This window comes from Salvelinus namaycush, chromosome 17 (assembly GCF_016432855.1).
Source record: "Salvelinus namaycush isolate Seneca chromosome 17, SaNama_1.0, whole genome shotgun sequence".
Classification (NCBI taxonomy): Eukaryota; Metazoa; Chordata; class Actinopteri; order Salmoniformes; family Salmonidae; genus Salvelinus; species Salvelinus namaycush.
In genome coordinates this window covers 32637452-32654112 of record NC_052323.1, presented here as the reverse complement: position 1 = coordinate 32654112, position 16661 = coordinate 32637452, and the positions used below count along the sequence as shown (strand labels likewise).

The 16661-nt window shown below is 45.4% G+C and overlaps 1 protein-coding gene across 1 annotated transcript; it reads right to left on the bottom strand.

Annotated features, from left to right (window-relative positions):
- Positions 1 to 1159: 1159 nt before the first annotated feature.
- slc26a2 (solute carrier family 26 member 2) lies at positions 1160 to 14652 on the bottom strand. The gene is made up of 5 exons (XM_039011897.1): positions 14559 to 14652; positions 12091 to 12177; positions 3588 to 4200; positions 2236 to 2975; positions 1160 to 2059 (listed from the first exon to the last, which is right to left on the bottom strand). The coding sequence occupies exons 2-5, from the start codon at positions 12123 to 12125 to the stop codon at positions 1252 to 1254; spliced, it is 2196 nt and encodes a 731-aa protein (XP_038867825.1). The 5' UTR covers positions 12126 to 12177; positions 14559 to 14652; the 3' UTR covers positions 1160 to 1251.
- Positions 14653 to 16661: the final 2009 nt, after the last annotated feature.

Below are 16661 nucleotides of genomic sequence, written 5' to 3'. Positions count from 1 at the left end.
ATTTAACTAGGATTATTCTCTGCAGGTCCTCTCAAGCTCTGTCAGGTTGGATTGGGAGCGTTGCTGCACAGCTATTTTCAGGTCTCTCCAGAGATGTTAGATCGGGTTCAAGTCCGGGCTCTGTCTGGGCAACTCAAGGACATTCAGAGACTTGTCCCGAATTCACTCCTGCATTGTCTTGGCTATGTGCTTAGGGTCGTTGTCTTGTTGGAAGATGAACCTTCGCCCCAGTCTGAGGCTCTGGAGCAGGTTTTCATCAAGGATCTCTCTGTACATAGCTCCATTCATCTTTGCCTCGATCCTGACTAGTCTCCCAGTCCCTGCCGCTGAAAAACATCCCCACAGCATTATGCTACCATCACCATGCTTCACCTTAGGGATGTTGCCAGGTTTCCTCTAGATGTGACACTTGGCATTCAGGCCAAAGAGTTCAATCTTGGTTTCATCAGACCAGAGAATATTTTTTCTCATGGTCTGAGAGTCTTTAGGTGCCTTTTGGCAAACTCCAAGCGGGCTGTCATGTGCCATTTTCCTGAGGAGTGGCTTCCGTCTGGCCACTCTACCATAAAGGCCTGATTGGTGGAGTACTGCCGAGATGGTTGTCCTTCTGGAAGTTTCTCCCATCTCCACAGAGGAACTCTAGAGCTCTGTCAGAGTGACCATCAGGTTCTTGGTCACCTCCCTGACCAAGGCCCTTCTCCCCCGATTGCTCAGTTTGGCCGGGCGGCCAGCTCTAGGAAGAGTTTTGGTGGTTCTAAATTTCTTCCATTTAAGAATGATGGAGGCCGCTGTGTTCTTGGGGACATTCAATGCTGCAGAATTGTTTTGGTACCCTTCACCAGCTCTGTGCCTCAACACAATCCTGTCTCGGAGCTCTATGGACAATTCCTTGACCTCATGGCTTGGTTTTTGCTCTGACACACACTGTCAACTGTGGGACCTTATATAGACAGGTGTGTGCCTTTCTAAATCAATGGAAGCAGGATGCACCTGAGTTCAATTTCGAGGCTCATAGGAAAGGGTCTGAATACTTATGTAAATAAGGTATATCTGTTTAATAATTTTAATACATTTGCTAGAATTTCTAAAAAACACTTTTCGCTTTGTCATTATGGTGTATTGTGTGTAGATTGCTGAGCATTTGTATTTATATAATCCATTTTAGAATAAGGCTGTAATGTAACAAAATGTGACTAAAGTTAAAAGGTCTGAATACGTTCCGAAGGCACTGTACAATCTTTAAAGCTCTTGTTAACAGGACGTGTCACAGTCACCATTCTGAGATGAGAGGCTCTGTGCATAGAGGACGGCATCGCTGATGGTGAAAAACACTCTTTCCTTTTCTCCCATACCCTTCTCTGGGTAGTAGCCACCTCTGTTCAGTGACTCCAGTACTGAGGTATTACACTGGGCCAGGAACACCTGTACCCCATTCTCCTTATAATCCTTATACACCTCCTTCAATGCATTGACCCCTGCTGTGTCCAGGAACAGCACCGGGCTGCAGTCTATCACCACAGAGTGGAAGTTGACTTGATTTGGTAGGAAGACTTTGGTGGTGGTGGTCAACTCTTTCTCTTTACCCTTAGTCCCGCCCTCCCCTCCTGTCGTCATGGCTACTTCTTCTTGCTTTCTCCTATGTTTTTCTAGCTTCCTGCGCCGGGCCTTCTCCTTGACGGGATCCAGGCCCAGGCAGCGGTACAGGGCCTTCTTGAACAGGCTCTGGTTGGCGTAGTAGATGGGCGCCTCGTAGCGGAAGATGGCCACTCCAGGCTGGGACTGCAGGCCCTTGTAGGAGGCTAGGTCCTCATAAAGCTCCCGATGGCCAGCCCGGCCCAGCTCTAAGGCCTGGACTCTCTGGGTGCGCCCCAACACACAGAAGGCTGAGACCATAACCCCCACCAGCAGGCCTAGCTCTGTGTTTATCAACGCTGAGGTTGCCATGGTCACGAGCCAGATGGCGGCGTCCAAGCGGTTCACACGCCACATCCGCGGGACGTCTGTGAACTTAAGCAATGCTCCCCGGAGATTCACCAAGATGATCACTGCTAGCACACACCTAGAGAAGACATGGAAACACAGCAAGTCAATAAAGTCATCACCAAATCAGTTGGAACATCATTTTCTGGCAAACATTTTCAATACAAGCAAACTATGTGTAGTGGAGGTTTAGATCTCATGAGATGAACATGTATAGTAAAGCTAAGTGTTACACAGAGAATAGCATGATCTTACCTCTGCAGAGAGTAGAAGAGGGGGGAAATGACCAGCAGCACCAGCAGCAGCACCAGGGCTGTGACCAGGCCAGACATCTGAGTCTGGCAGCCTGTAGACTCCTTCACCAGGGTCTTGGTCAAGGCAGCGCTGGTGGTGAAACAGCGAAAGAAGGAGGGCAGGATGTTACAGAAGCCTATGGCGTACATCTCCTGGTTGGGATCTACCACGTAGCCGTGCTTCTTGGCAAACATCTCAGACAGGGAGACGGTGATGGCAAAGCCCACGATGGCTATGGAGAAGGCATCTACCGCCACGTTGGGGATCAGAGACCAGGACGGGAGCTGGGGGGGCAGGAAGCCCGTGGGGATGGCGCCGGCCACTTTCGAGCCGTACTCCTCCTCGAAGTGACCGAAGTGGGAGGCCAGAGTGGCAGCGATGACAACAAACAGCTCGAAGGGGATGGGGGCTTTGAGCTTGGCCTTGAAGCGGTCGTTGAGTTCTTTGGTGGGGACCAGCACCGCCAGGCACACCATGCTGGTGACCAGGTCACAGAGGTTGGTCTGGCCCAGGTTCTGGAAGAGGCTGACCCAGGTCTTGATGAGGGAACCCCAGCCCTGGGCGCGGGGCAACTCCAGTCCCAGGAGGTACTTGACCTGGGAGGTCAGGATGGTGAGAGAGGCCCCCGTGGCGAAGCCGCTCAGGAGGGAGTCTGACAGGTACACGGATACAAAGCCCACCTGCAGGAGGCCCATCAACACCTAAAACCACAGTGAAAACAGAGGGAGTAACGGCTCTAGAAAAACAGAGAGGGAGTAACAGCTCTAGAAAAACAGAGAGGGAGTAACAGCTCTAGAAAAACAGAGAGGGAGTAACGGCTCTAGAAAAACAGAGCGGGAGTAACGGCTCTAGAAAAACAGAGCGGTAAGTAACGGCTCTAGAAAAACAGAGGGAGTAACAGCTCTAGAAAAACAGAGCGGGAGTAACGGCTCTAGAAAAACAGAGAAGGAGTAACGGCTCTAGAAAAACAGAGCGGGAGTAACGGCTCTAGAAAAACAGAGAGGGAGTAACAGCTCTAGAAAAACAGACCGGGAGTAACGGCTCTAGAAAAACAGAGCGGGAGTAACGGCTCTAGAAAAACAGAGCGGGGAGTAACGGCTCTAGAAAAACAGAGCGGGAGTAACGGCTCTAGAAAAACAGAGAGGGAGTAATGGCTCTAGAAAAACAGAGCGGGAGTAACGGCTCTAGAAAAACAGTAGAAGTCATACTTGTCAGGACCAATGACAATCAACCTGTTATAACATGAATTAATTATGTTTGTCATTGATTTTCAACACGAGACAATACACCATTCCCTCTCTACACACATTTACCTGGTAGACCCCTGCTGTAAATGTGACTGTGGTCCCCACCATGATGGCATAGCAGCTCCTATCACAGACCGGCCCTCCGGTGCTGTTCCCCATGCCCAGTCCCAGGGTAGCGTTGTTCCTGATACTCTCTGTGATGTACCCTGCCAGTGCCAACTCCCTGTCCACCACCTGGCCCACCAGCAGGCACAGCACCCCGAAGATGCCCACAGAGATGTGGCGTGAGGTGCCCAGCAGGGTGTAGATGATGCTGGAGAAGAAGGAGGTGTAGAGGCCATAGATAGGGTCCTGGCCTGCCAGCAGAGAATAGGCAATGGACTGGGGCACCAGCAGGATGCCCACTATCAACCCTGACATGACGTCACCCAGGATCCAATCTTTGAGCTGGTAGCGTGGCAGCCATTTCAGGATGGGGACGAACCCTAGAACCTGGGCTTTGGCTCGCTCTGAGCTGCATGTGCACTGCTTTTTCAGTTGGTGTGAAACGGCTGTCCTCCAGCTTTCCTCCTCCTTCTCCCTTCTCTCCAACACGAATGGGACGTGTGGGCCGCTCTCTGCTCCCTCATCTGCCGAGGCACAGCAGTACTCTTGAGCCATCATAGCAGGCCCCCCTTCACTTTACACAGAAAAAAAGCCAGTTAAAAAAGCCAGTCGTTGGGAGGGGCGGTACTAATCTAACATATGGAATTGTTTTAAGGTGGTCATCCCATAGATTTTTTATTTATTTTTTGGCACAAACTACCTCCATACTTCTATTCGTTTGTATGAGTTACCTCCAGACCAATCCCGTGACACTTGTGGGGGTCGTAGAGCAAAACGTTAAACACCATTGTTTTCGTGACAGTCTACCCTTCCCATAGTGAGGTTAGTGGGGTTAGTTTGTAGCTCAAATAGTTTGGACCCTACAGACAGAAGTTGGCACATCAGCGTCACCGACTTCAGATGAGTCCCATGACACTTGTAGGGGTCATAGAGCAAACAGTGAACACCCTCGTATTCGTGAGTCTCCCCTTTCATAATCGTTTTGTAGGCCAAACTGTTAAGAAACTACAAATGTTTCGTGAGAAGACCGATTTTTGGATGTCTCATGGTCAGACAAACACCGCTGTAGCTCGGCCACCTTCCACAGCAGATGCGGAAGGCCGACATGTGGTTGATTGAGACACAGCCCAAGTTTAAGGTGATATCTCTAGCTTAAACTGACAGATTTTTATGGGATTTTTTTTATTTTTTATTATGTTACTTAGATTAGACTCTTAAGATTAAAGATGGCAACTGTTAACCAAACTGATACTTAATCCTAATGTCAAATAGTGGGTGCTTTATTTGCCCTGTTTCACACATATACAAGTGCGTAACATGTAAAAGTGTGTGGTGTGAAATTAAAATGTGTTTTTTGCATATCCCACTCCCCCTGACACACCGTCAGAGAGTGGGGTCACGGCATGGACCAGCCATTATTGACGGCAACCCTGGAGCAATTAGGGTTAAGTGCCTTGCTCAAGGGCAGATCGACAGATTTTTCACCTAGTTGGCTCTGTGATTTGAACTACCAACCTGTTGATTACTGGCCCAACGTTCTAACCCAGGGATCATCACTAGATTCAGCAGCGGACCGATTTTTTGTTGAGTGGATGGTCGAGGGGCCAGAACATAATCACAAACCAAATAAAACAACCAGCCCGCCGGTTGGGGAACCCTGCTCTAACCGCTAGGCTATTGGCCAACCCACCGCTAGGCTACCTGACGATATTATTCAGTTGGGGAACCCTGCTCTAACCGCTAGGCTATCGGCCAACCCACCGCTAGGCTATCTGGCGATATGATTCAGTTGGGGAACCCTGCTCTAACCGCTAGGCTATCGGCCAACACACCGCTAGGCTATCTGGCGAAATGATTCAGTTGGGGAACCCTGCTCTAACCGCTAGGCTATCGGCCAACCCACCGCTAGGCTATCTGGCGATATGATTCAGTTGGGGAACCCTGCTCTAACCGCTAGGCTATCGGCCAACCCACCGCTAGGCTATCTGGCGATATGATTCAGTTGGGGAACCCTGCTCTAACCGCTAGGCTATCGGCCAACCCACCGCTAGGCTATCTGGCGATATGATTCAGTTGGGGAACCCTGCTCTAACCGCTAGGCTATCGGCCAACCCACCGCTAGGCTATCTGGCGATATGATTCAGTTGGGGAACCCTGCTCTAACCGCTAGGCTATCGGCCGCCCACTTCTAGGCTACCCAATCAGTCGTTGACATCATGCCACCAAGCTTGACAGTTATAATCAACTGACTCCAACAATCAATAACTACAGAGAAAACAGAAAGGGCCAAGATGTTTGGCGTCACAGGGTTATTGACAACCCATTTACATTTACGTGTTCTCAATATACTCTTGACATGTTCCATTTTCTGGATATGACAAGTTACGTGTGTAATAACTCTTTAAGTACAGTACAGTGTAACAAGTATTCTAAGTATTCATTGTTACCCTACTATACTTTGAGTGTTAATGTTGTAGGTTAAGTTGCATTACATTGCACAGTAACAGGAACGTTATAACATAAGTTATAATTTGCCTTTCACAACCTAAAATCTCTCTGGTGTGTGCCTTTTTGTGTCAAAGGCAATGGTTGGGTCCGGGAGTGTTTGCCATAACAATTTGGAAAATGATTGACTGTGCAAATATTGGAGTTCCACTTCCTGGAGATGAAATAGCAACGAGGATGTTAGGCTGTAGCCATAAAGACATACTAGCGGTGCTCGGGTCAGCTGTTTGTTCACCCACACAAGCCCGCAATTGCTAATAACCCATCCGCAACCGCCTGACTGTGTTAAAGTGAAAATCTGAGGTCCGCACCCAAATATAGAAAATTAGCATGTAGGTTACAGAGAAAGATTTTTTGACAAGGGGTGCAGACATTTTTTAGTGCCTGATTTAGATATGTTCCTGCTGATAATTTTCAAATTTTAGTGGGCTATTTGTTAGTCAATTTATCTATAATTAGATACATGCAGCTTCTCTTCTGTCATTATATGTTGCCCTAGGAGACTAAATAAACCCTTGCTAACAGAATGTCATAAATGGATAGAATGAATGCTTCAATCTAGTTGTCATGGGTAACTCTGTCATCTCTGCTTCTTTCGAGGGGAGAGATGTTTATCGCTATTTTTCATTTATAAAATATCCAAATGACATCAGTTTGTAAGGAAATAGAAAGCTGTGAAAATGACCCAACACGTTTCTGATAAGATTTCAGTTCGGCTTGGATGCATATTTAATGTGGTTGAAATACACTATCAGGTTTAATGATGCTGATAAAGATAGCGTCTGTAGAGGTGCTATCTAACTGCACATTCACATTCTCTCAAGATGCTGAAAGAAAGAAATCATATTTCTCCACCCTTGTTCCCAAGTTCAAATTTATCCCACATTTAGTGCATCATTTTACTGAAAGAAATGCTTCATCCTACAGGAGTTAATATTAAGGCTGTGAGAGGTTATAAACCTACAGTCAGTGTGCACATTTCAGGTTCCATTTAACCCATCTAAACAGTTGGCTACAGTTCCCTTGACCTGTTATTCAACTGAAATGTGTCTTCCGCATTTATCCCAACCCCTCTGAATCAGAGAGGTGTGGGGGGCTCACTTAATCAACATCCACGTCATCGGTGCCCAGAAAGCAGTTGTTGTTGGGGCCTATTTGAAGTCCCTGTCTTGTGACTGTCGACAGGGGCGGACTTCGTGATTTGGAGGCCCTAGACAGAGACCAGTCTGAGCTTCTTATCAGCACCTGTATCCCCCTGACTAGAGTCTAAGGATCTGGGCTGGGTTTCTACTAAGCTAGCCTCATTGAGAACCAGGCTTCCCTAATACGGGTAAGCCTAGGGAAGTTCATAAAAATAGCTAAATAGGGGTGGAGACCCAGTGTAAATCAGCGACGCCTCACTACACGTCAAACCCATCAAATGCCTTACTTTGGTGAAGCTCCAATAGTGCTCACAAGATTAGTGTCGTAGGTGCAACAGTGTATGACCATTATTTTTACAGTCTATGGTGAGGATGGCCAGGAAATCACAGATTAAAACCCCATCAAAATATGTTGATGTACCACAGGAGGTTGGTGGCACCTTAATTGGGGAGAACAGGCTTGTGGTAAAGACTATGTGGAATGGTATCAAATACATGGCTTCAATGTGTTTGATGCCATTTCATTTGCTGTGTTCCGGTAATTATTATGAGTCGTCCTCCCCTTAGCAGCCTCCTGTGTGTCACGCCCTGACCATAGTTTGCTTTGTATGTTTCTATGTTTTGTTTGGTCAGGGTGTGATCTGAGTGGGCATTCTATGTTTTATGTCTAGTTTGTCTATTTCTATGTGTTTGGCCTGATATGGTTCTCAATCAGAGGCAGGTGTTAGTTGTTGTCTCTGATTGGGAACCATATTTAGGTAGCCTGTTTTGTATTGTGGGTTGTGGGTGATTGTTCCTGTTTCTGTGTCTTTGTGTATGTCACCATACGGGACTGTTGCGTTTTCGTTAGTTTGTCCGTTTATTGTTTTGTTCTTTGTTTTCAAGTTTTCTAATTAAAATGGATAATCATCACGCTGCATGTTGGTCCTCCGATCCTTCTTACTACTCCTCCTCAGATGAGGAGGACGACGATCGTGACAGAATCACCCACCACCAAAGGACCAAGCAGCGTGGTAACGGGCAGCAGCAGCAGCAGCGATCGCAGGACTCCTGGACCTGGGAGGAGATTCTGGACGGCAAGGGACCCTGGGCACAGGCTGGAGAATATCGCCGCCCCAAGGCTGAGCTGGAGGCAGCGAAAGCGGAGAGGCGGCGGTATGAGGAAGCAGCACGAAAGCGCGGCTGGAAGCCAGAGAGGCAGCCCCAAAAATGTCTTGGAAGGGGGCACACGGGGAGTGTGGCTAAGTCAGGTAGGAGACCTGAGCCAACTCCCCGTGCTTACCGTGGAGAGAGAGGGACCGGGCAGGCACCGTGTTATGCCGTGAGGCGCACGGTGTCCCCGGTGTGCAGGCAGAGCCCGGTGTGGTACATAGCAGCGCCTCGTATCGGCCGAGCTAGAGTGGGCACCGAGCCAGGTGCCATGAAGCCGGCTCAGCGCATCTGGTCTCCAGTGCGCCTCCTCGGGCCGGGGTACATGGCACCAGCCCTACGCATGGTGTCCCCGGTTCGCCAGCACAGCCCAGTGCGGGCTATTCCACCTCGCAGCACTGGCCTGGCTACGGGGAGCATTCAGCCAGGTAGGGTTGGGCAGGCTCGGTGCTCGAGACCTCCAGTGAGCCTCCACGGTCCGGCCTATCCGGTGCCTCCTCCACGTACCAGACCTCCGGTGGCAGCCCCACGCACCAGGCTGTCTCTCCGTTTCCTTCCTCCAGGTGCTCTGGTCTGTCCAGCGCCGCCTGAGTCTCCCTCTTGTCCAGCGCCGCCTGAGTCTCCCTCCTGTCCAGCGCCGCCTGAGTCTCCCTCCTGTCCAGCGCCGCCTGAGTCTCCCTCCTGTCCAGCGCCGCCTGAGTCTCCCTCCTGTCCAGCGCCGCCTGAGTCTCCCTCCTGTCCAGCGCCGCCTGAGTCTCCCTCCTGTCCAGCGCCGCCTGAGCCGCCCGTCTGTCCAGCGCCGACTGAGCCGCCCGTCTGTCCAGCGCCGCCTGAGCCGCCCGTCTGTCCAGCGCCGCCCGTCTGTCCAGCGCCGCCTGAGCCGCCCGTCTGTCCAGCGCCGCCTGAGCCGCCCGTCAGTCAGGAACCGCCCCTCAGTCCGGAGCCGCCCCTCAGTCCGGAGCCGCCCCTCAGTCCGGAGCCGCCCCTCAGTCCAGTGGGGCCCTTTATTGGGGTTCCCAGTCCAAGGTCGGCGGCGAGGGTCGCCGCTCCAAAGAGGTTACTGAAGCGGGCAATGACTATGGTGGAGTGGGGTCCACGTCCCGCGCCAGAGCCGCCACCGCGGACAGATGCCCACCCAGACCCTCCCCTATAGGTTTAGGTTTTGCGGCCGGAGTCCGCACCTTGGGGGGGGGGGGGGGTACTGTCACGCCCTGACCATAGTTTGCTTTGTATGTTTCTATGTTTTGTTTGATCAGGGTGTGATCTGAGTGGACATTCTATGTTGTATGTCTAGTTTGTCTATTTCTATGTGTTTGGCCTGATATGGTTCTCAATCAGAGGCAGGTGTTAGTCATTGTCTCTGATTGGGAACCATATTTAGGTAGCCTGTTTTGTATTGTGGGTTGTGGGTGATTGTTCCTGTTTCTGTGTCTTTGTGTATGTCACCATACGGGACTGTTGTGTTTTCGTTCGTTTGTCCGTTTATTGTTTTGTTCTTTGTTTTCAAGTTTTCTAATTAAAATGGATAATCATCACGCTGCATTTTGGTCCTCTGATCCTTCTTACTACTCCTCAGATGAGGAGGACGACGATCGTGACACTGTGTGATGTACAATATGTCGATTTTGTGCATAGAGTACATTTCTGACAAAACAGAATTACATTTTTCCTCCAGGTTTTCTTCTATTTTCTGCAATGTTGCAAAACTAAAATGCAGAACAACTCTCTGCCCAATGTGTCCTTCCCGGTCTGAAAATAGTGACGAACATAACACGTAGCACCAACGGGCATGTGGGGGAGGGTTCTTGAAATGTAACATCCAATCAAAATCTTGCCATTGGGAGCCAGCGGACCATTCAAACCATTTATGCAATACAAAATTCTCCAGGCGTGACAGCAACGTGATTTTGGAGGTATGGTAATGCGAGACTACTACTAAGCTTACATATGGATTTGTTTTAAGAAGGTCATATGTTAGCTATTTATTTTGAATTTTAGAACCCCTGCAGGTATAAAAAATATATATACAGTATCAGTCAAAAGTTTGGACACACCTACTCATTCAAGAGTTTTTCTTTATTTTTACTATTTTCTACAATGTAGAATAATAGTGAAGACTTCAAATCTATGAAATAACACATATGGAATCATTTAGTATCCAAAGAAAGTGTTAAACATATCAAAATAGATGTTATATTTGATATTCTTCACAGTAGCTACCATTTGCCTTGATGACAGCTTTGCACACTCTTGGCATTCTCTCAACCAGCTTCATGAGGTAAACAACTGGAATGCATTTCAATTAACAGGTGTGCCTTGTTAAAAGTTAATTTGTGGAATTTCTTTCCTTCTTAATGCGTTTGAGCCAATCAGTTGTGTTGGGACAAGGTAGGGTGGTATACAGAAGATAGCCTTATTTGGTAAAAGACCAAGTCCATATTAAATTCCTCTCAACTAACATCAAGGCGGTGACCCGTTCCTGTAGGTTCATGCTCTACAACATTCGCAGAGTACGACCCTGCCTCACACAGGAAGCGGCGCAGGTCCTAATCCAGGCACTTGTCATCTCCCGTCTGGATTACTGCAACTCGCTGCTGGCTGGGCTCCCTGCCTGTGCCATTAAACCCCTACAACTCATCCAGAACGCCGCAGCCCGTCTGGTGTTCAACCTTCCCAAGTTCTCTCACGTCACCCCGCTCCTCTGCTCTCTCCACTGGCTTCCAGTTGAAGCTCGCATCCGCTACAAGACCATGGTGCTTGCCTACGGAGCTGTGAGGGGAACGGCACCTCCGTACCTTCAGGCTCTGATCAGGCCCTACACCCAAACAAGGGCACTGCGTTCATCCACCTCTGGCCTGCTCGCCTCCCTACCTCTGAGGAAGTACAGTTCCCGCTCAGCCCAGTCAAAACTGTTCGCTGCTCTGGCACCCCAATGGTGGAACAAACTCCCTCACGACGCCAGGTCAGCGGAGTCAATCACCACCTTCCGGAGACACCTGAAACCCCACCTCTTTAAGGAATACCTAGGATAGGATAAAGTAATCCTTCTAACCCCCCCCCCCCCCCCCTTAAAAGATTTAGATGCACTATTGTAAAGTGGTTGTTCCACTGGATATCATAAGGTGAATGCACCAATTTGTAAGTCGCTCTGGATAAGAGCGTCTGCTAAATGACTTAAATGTAAATGTAAATGTAAATATTATGGCAAGAACAGCTCAAATAAGCAAAGAGAAACGACAGTCAATCTCAGTCAATTCTTTGAAGAATCTAAAATCTATGTTTTCATTTGTTTAACACATTTTGGTTACAACATGTTTTCATACAGTATGTGTTATTTCATAGTTGTATGTCTTCACTATTATTCTCCAATGTAGAAAATAGTACAAATAAAGAAAAACCATTGAATGAGTAGGTGTGTACACAGTACCAGTCAAAGTTTGGACACACCTACTCATTCAAGGGTTTTTCTTTATTTGTACTATTTTCTTTATTTGTACTATATATTGATGAAACATTGTATTTGGCCTTACTGCTATTAGCCCATAGAAACACAACGAATAACAGATTCATACATGGAAAAACTGAAATGTAATCAAAAGGAAGAATGTTTTGAAGTGTCTGTCCTATATCTGAGAGATATTAAGAAAGCTCAGGAATTACCCGTATACCTTGACGTGGAAATGCTCTTTTCACTTCCATACATTTTTCGGCCCCATTACCAGGTTACCTTCAGACGCGTGACACGTGTGGGGATCCTACAATAGAAAAATGGAGAACACGTGAGTTTCATCTTTCCGTAGAGGGGTCATATAGTGCCTCACAATCATCACACATAACATGCTATCATCCTCTTTCACTACTTCATCTAAATCTTTTCCAAACATGACTTTTCTGGCCTCCCTTCTCTTATTTTCAACTCTCCATTTCGCAGCTTTTATCTTATTGAATTAAACTCCGACATTGTCCTTTTAGCCTTCGTGGTTCGATGTTAACTTTCTGCCACTTCCTAAAATCATTTGGTGATGGCCGTGTAGGCTATTTGGCGCGTGTACAGTTTAGGCCGTAAAGTTTAGCCTTACATGCTGACCACATCGCTTGCGTCACATGCACGAGCGTTGCAAGATAAATGTACATATACATGTTATTCAATCATTGCACCCACACTACTCACGCACGTCAACGAGCGTCTGCGTTGCCAGTTGCTAAAATAGAACTTGGTTCTATTTGTGATGCTTGATGCGCTGCAAGTCCCGCCTCTCCCATCTCCTCATTGGTTTTTAGGACCATATACCCACGTGCCATCTCCTCATTGGTTTTTAGGAGCACATACCCATGTGGGTGATTGAAAGATGAACTGAGGTCCACACTCCAGTTTGTTGCCAACCGCCATATAATGTCCAAAGAAGATGAAGAAGCCAGAAGGAGGAGAGATTACTAAAAACTAACTCTGATTAACGTTACCCTTTTATCTGTGGATTCATTGTCGGAGTAGAGGACCATGTGCATTTCAGGTAAAATAATAACTCAATGTTTATATCCCAGGATAAATTAGCTAGCAACAGCAAGCTAGCCAGCTATTGCCATAAATGTTTAATAGTTTTCGACCTATCCGCAAATTAATAGTTGGTTCAGAGTTTATTTTGATACTTCATTCTGCATGTCCTGATCGCGTCTGGTGTGAGTGGACAAAATCAACATGAGCGCGATGGCGCACATAGACGCGCGCATGTGGTCTGGTCAGCATGTTACGCACTAATGCCAGATAGCCTAAAATAATGAAATAAAAACCTCAATGTAGCCTATAGATATAAATTGCACAAGAATTATAATTTATATGGATTTTTTACTTATTATTTTCTCTTTATTCAACCAGCCCACCACCCACCTGCCCTTCATCCACACAATAGACTATTTCATGACCCTAAACCCGCTCGCCCCGCGGTTATGAGTCAACCCACTCATCACTAATACATACAGTAACGGTAATGACTGTCACTGTGCATATAGGGCATACATAAAGCACCGATCTATAGGATTAATGGGTCATGCAACAGACTGACTGAGAGAAAGAAATACGTGGTATTGCCTATAGTAGCTAGCCTACATAGCTATAGTAAAGCAAAAGTGCATGTCATGCATATGCAGTGGTGTAAAGTACTTAAGTAAAAATACCTTAAAGTACTACTTAAGTCGTTTTTTATGGTATCTGTACTTTACTATTTATGTTTGACTACTTTTACCTCACTACATTCCTAAAGAAAATATTGTACTTTTTACTCCATACATTTTCCCTGACAACCAATAGTACTCGTTACATTTTGAATGCTTAGCAGGACCGGAAAATTGTCAAATTCATGCACTTATCAAGCGAACACGTGGTCACCCCTACTGCCTCTGGCCTGGCAGACTAACTAAACACAAATTAATCTTTTGTAAATAATCTCTGAGTGTTCCCCTGACTATCTGTACATTTTAAAAACAAGAAAATGGTGCCATCTGCTTTGATTAATATAATGAATTTTAAGTGATTTATACTTTTACTTTTAATTTTGATACTTATTAAGTATATTTGAGCAATTACATGTACTTTTGAAACTTAAGTATATTTCAAACCTTTTAGACTTTTACTCAAGTAGTATTTTACTGGCTGACTTTCACTTTTTCTTACTACCTTTCTATTAAGGTATCTATACTTTTACTCAAGTATGACAACTTGGTACTTTTTCCACTACTGTGCATATGCCATCTTTTTAGATAGTCCTACTGTCTTCAGATATAATTAGACCTAACGTTACTCTTTTTAACCCTGTACATAATGGTTTAAACGACATTAATCATGACAAATATATGTAGGCCTAATCGATGAATTCAAGAAAGTCTTTGTTATAAAGTTGTTAAAGCTAAATATAGAATAGCCTAAAATATTAGTCAATAACTTATACAACGACAAATTTAGGTTACATTAGGTTATGAATGAGGACCATTGTGAACAGGTTGTCAACGTGTACATCACCAGGTTGCCTACTGTACAGTACTTTGTTGACAGCAGTTTAGACAACATGCACGCACATATCTAACAAATCATTCTCTTCGGTAACTATTAATTCGGTCTATTCAATTGCAGAACATTACTCACCTGAGACTGTTACTGCTCTCCATTTATCAAGTTATTAGTGATCAAAACATTTGATACTTTTTGCATAGTTCAGCCGGAGATTTGCGGGGCTCGGCGCGTGTACGTAATGACGTTTGAAGCCCAATCCGAACGTCCCAATCACATGATATGCTACAGGAAACCCCTTTCACGTGACAGCACACGCACACAAGTTCTCAAATTCTCTAAAAAGAGTAGCATTCTCTTCTGAACCTAGGAAGAAAACAGTCAGAAAACATCACACCATATATCACACCGTATATCACTGATGATGTGTCGAGTTGAGAAACTATATAGTGATGCAACGACTTCTCTTTAGTGCAACCAAATGGCATGAAGTGTAACTTTGACATGCCACAGTTGGGTGCAACCTGGTATCAGAGCATTTCGTATTATTCTGTACGGAAATCCGAGTGATCACATTTAGTATTTTAGGATAATGCCATAAGGAAAAAATAGGCTATTTCAGTTTAAGGTCTAATCTTTATTCCACACCAATAAATAGTATGATTATTTATGAGGTTATGTTAAATTGTGTTATTACATTAGAATCCCAGTGGAATAGTTGTTGTACAATATTGTACAAATTGTAGGACGTATAGTATCCTACGTCTTGATTGCATCAGTATGCCTTTACCGGTTTGGTATGATATCTTAGTTTCAGATACTGGTATAATGGTTGTACAGTATCATACATTTTCAACAACAGATTGGTCGTACAGTATCCAATGTTTTGAATGCACCCGTAAATGCTTTGACCGAATCAATATTGCTTCACCTGTTCATCTGCGACGAAATTAATATAACAATGCATGATGAGATTTACACAACAATCCAAATAACTTTGTTCAGGGTTTACATTTCACCCACTAATGGGTTAGATTGTGGGCCAATATGTAATGTATGTTATTTTTTATTCTATGTTTTATTAGCATGTAATGTTTTTATGGAGGAATAAAGATTAGACCTTAAAAACTTCTTGTCAATATGAGGGCGCTGTTTTCACTTTGTAAAAAATCGTGCCCAAATTAAACTTCCTCGTACTCTATTCTAGATCGTACAATATGCATATTAGTATTACTATTGGATAGAAAACACTCTCAAGTTTCTAAAACCGTTTGAATTATATCTGTGAGTAAAACAGAACTCATTTTGCAGCAAACTTCCTGACAGGAAGTGAAAAATCTGAAATCGAGGCTCTGTTCCAGGGCCTTCCTATTCAATTGCTTGAAATCTATGGATATACATGCACTTCAAACGCCTTCCACTAGATGTCAACAGGCAGTGGGAGGTGGAATGGGGTGTCTAGCTTGATCTGAGGTCGAACAAGAGCTCTTGGAATGACGTGACCACTATTTCCTTTGTCTACCAAGGCGCGGGAAGGACATCAGCATTGGCTTCTGAAAAGCGTTCGGTATAGACGGCTAATATCTCCGGCTTTGATTTTATTTGATACGTGATAATATCATCGTAAAGTATGTTTTTTCAATATAGTTTTATCAGATTATTCAACGTTTATCGGGAGTTTTGGAGTTTTCCGTTCTCTGCGTTAGGTGAAGATGGACATCTTCACGCCACTTGGCTAGCTAAGGTTGCTAATTCGACAGGAGAAGAGGACATTCTAAAACCAAACAACGATTTATTCTGGACAAAGGACTCCTTGTACAAGATTCTGATGGAAGCTCAGCAAAAGTAAGAACCATTTATGATGTTATTTCGTATTTCTGTGGAAAATGTTTAGTCCTATTTTCCTTCCTTTTTGCGGGCGCTGTCTCGCTATAACGTAAGCTGTTTGTTATGGTAAAGTTATTTTTTTTAAATCTAACACGGCGATTGCATTAAGAACTAGTGTATCTTTCATTTGCTGTCCAACATGTATTTTTTAGTAAAGTTTATGATGAGTTCTTTGGTCAGATTAGGTGACTGTCCAAAATATCTCCGGATAATTTGGTGAATCGATGCTACATATTCACAACGTATAACCACAGTTTGCAGCTCAAAATATGCACATTTTCGAACAAAACATAAGTGTATTGTGTAACATGATGTTATAAGACTGTCATCTGATGAAGTTGGTCAAGGTTA

Excerpts from the sequence above, each read along its gene's own strand:
- slc26a2 (XM_039011897.1), bottom strand. The coding sequence starts at position 12,125 with ATGTATGGAAGTGAAAAGAGCATTTCCACGTCAAG. Across the intron at positions 2,976-3,587 it reads TTACAGCAGGGGTCTACCAG|GTGTTGATGGGCCTCCTGCA; the intron begins GTAAATGTGTGT and ends CTGTGGTTTTAG. Across the intron at positions 2,060-2,235 it reads CTCTTCTACTCTCTGCAGAG|GTGTGTGCTAGCAGTGATCA; the intron begins GTAAGATCATGC and ends TGTCTTCTCTAG.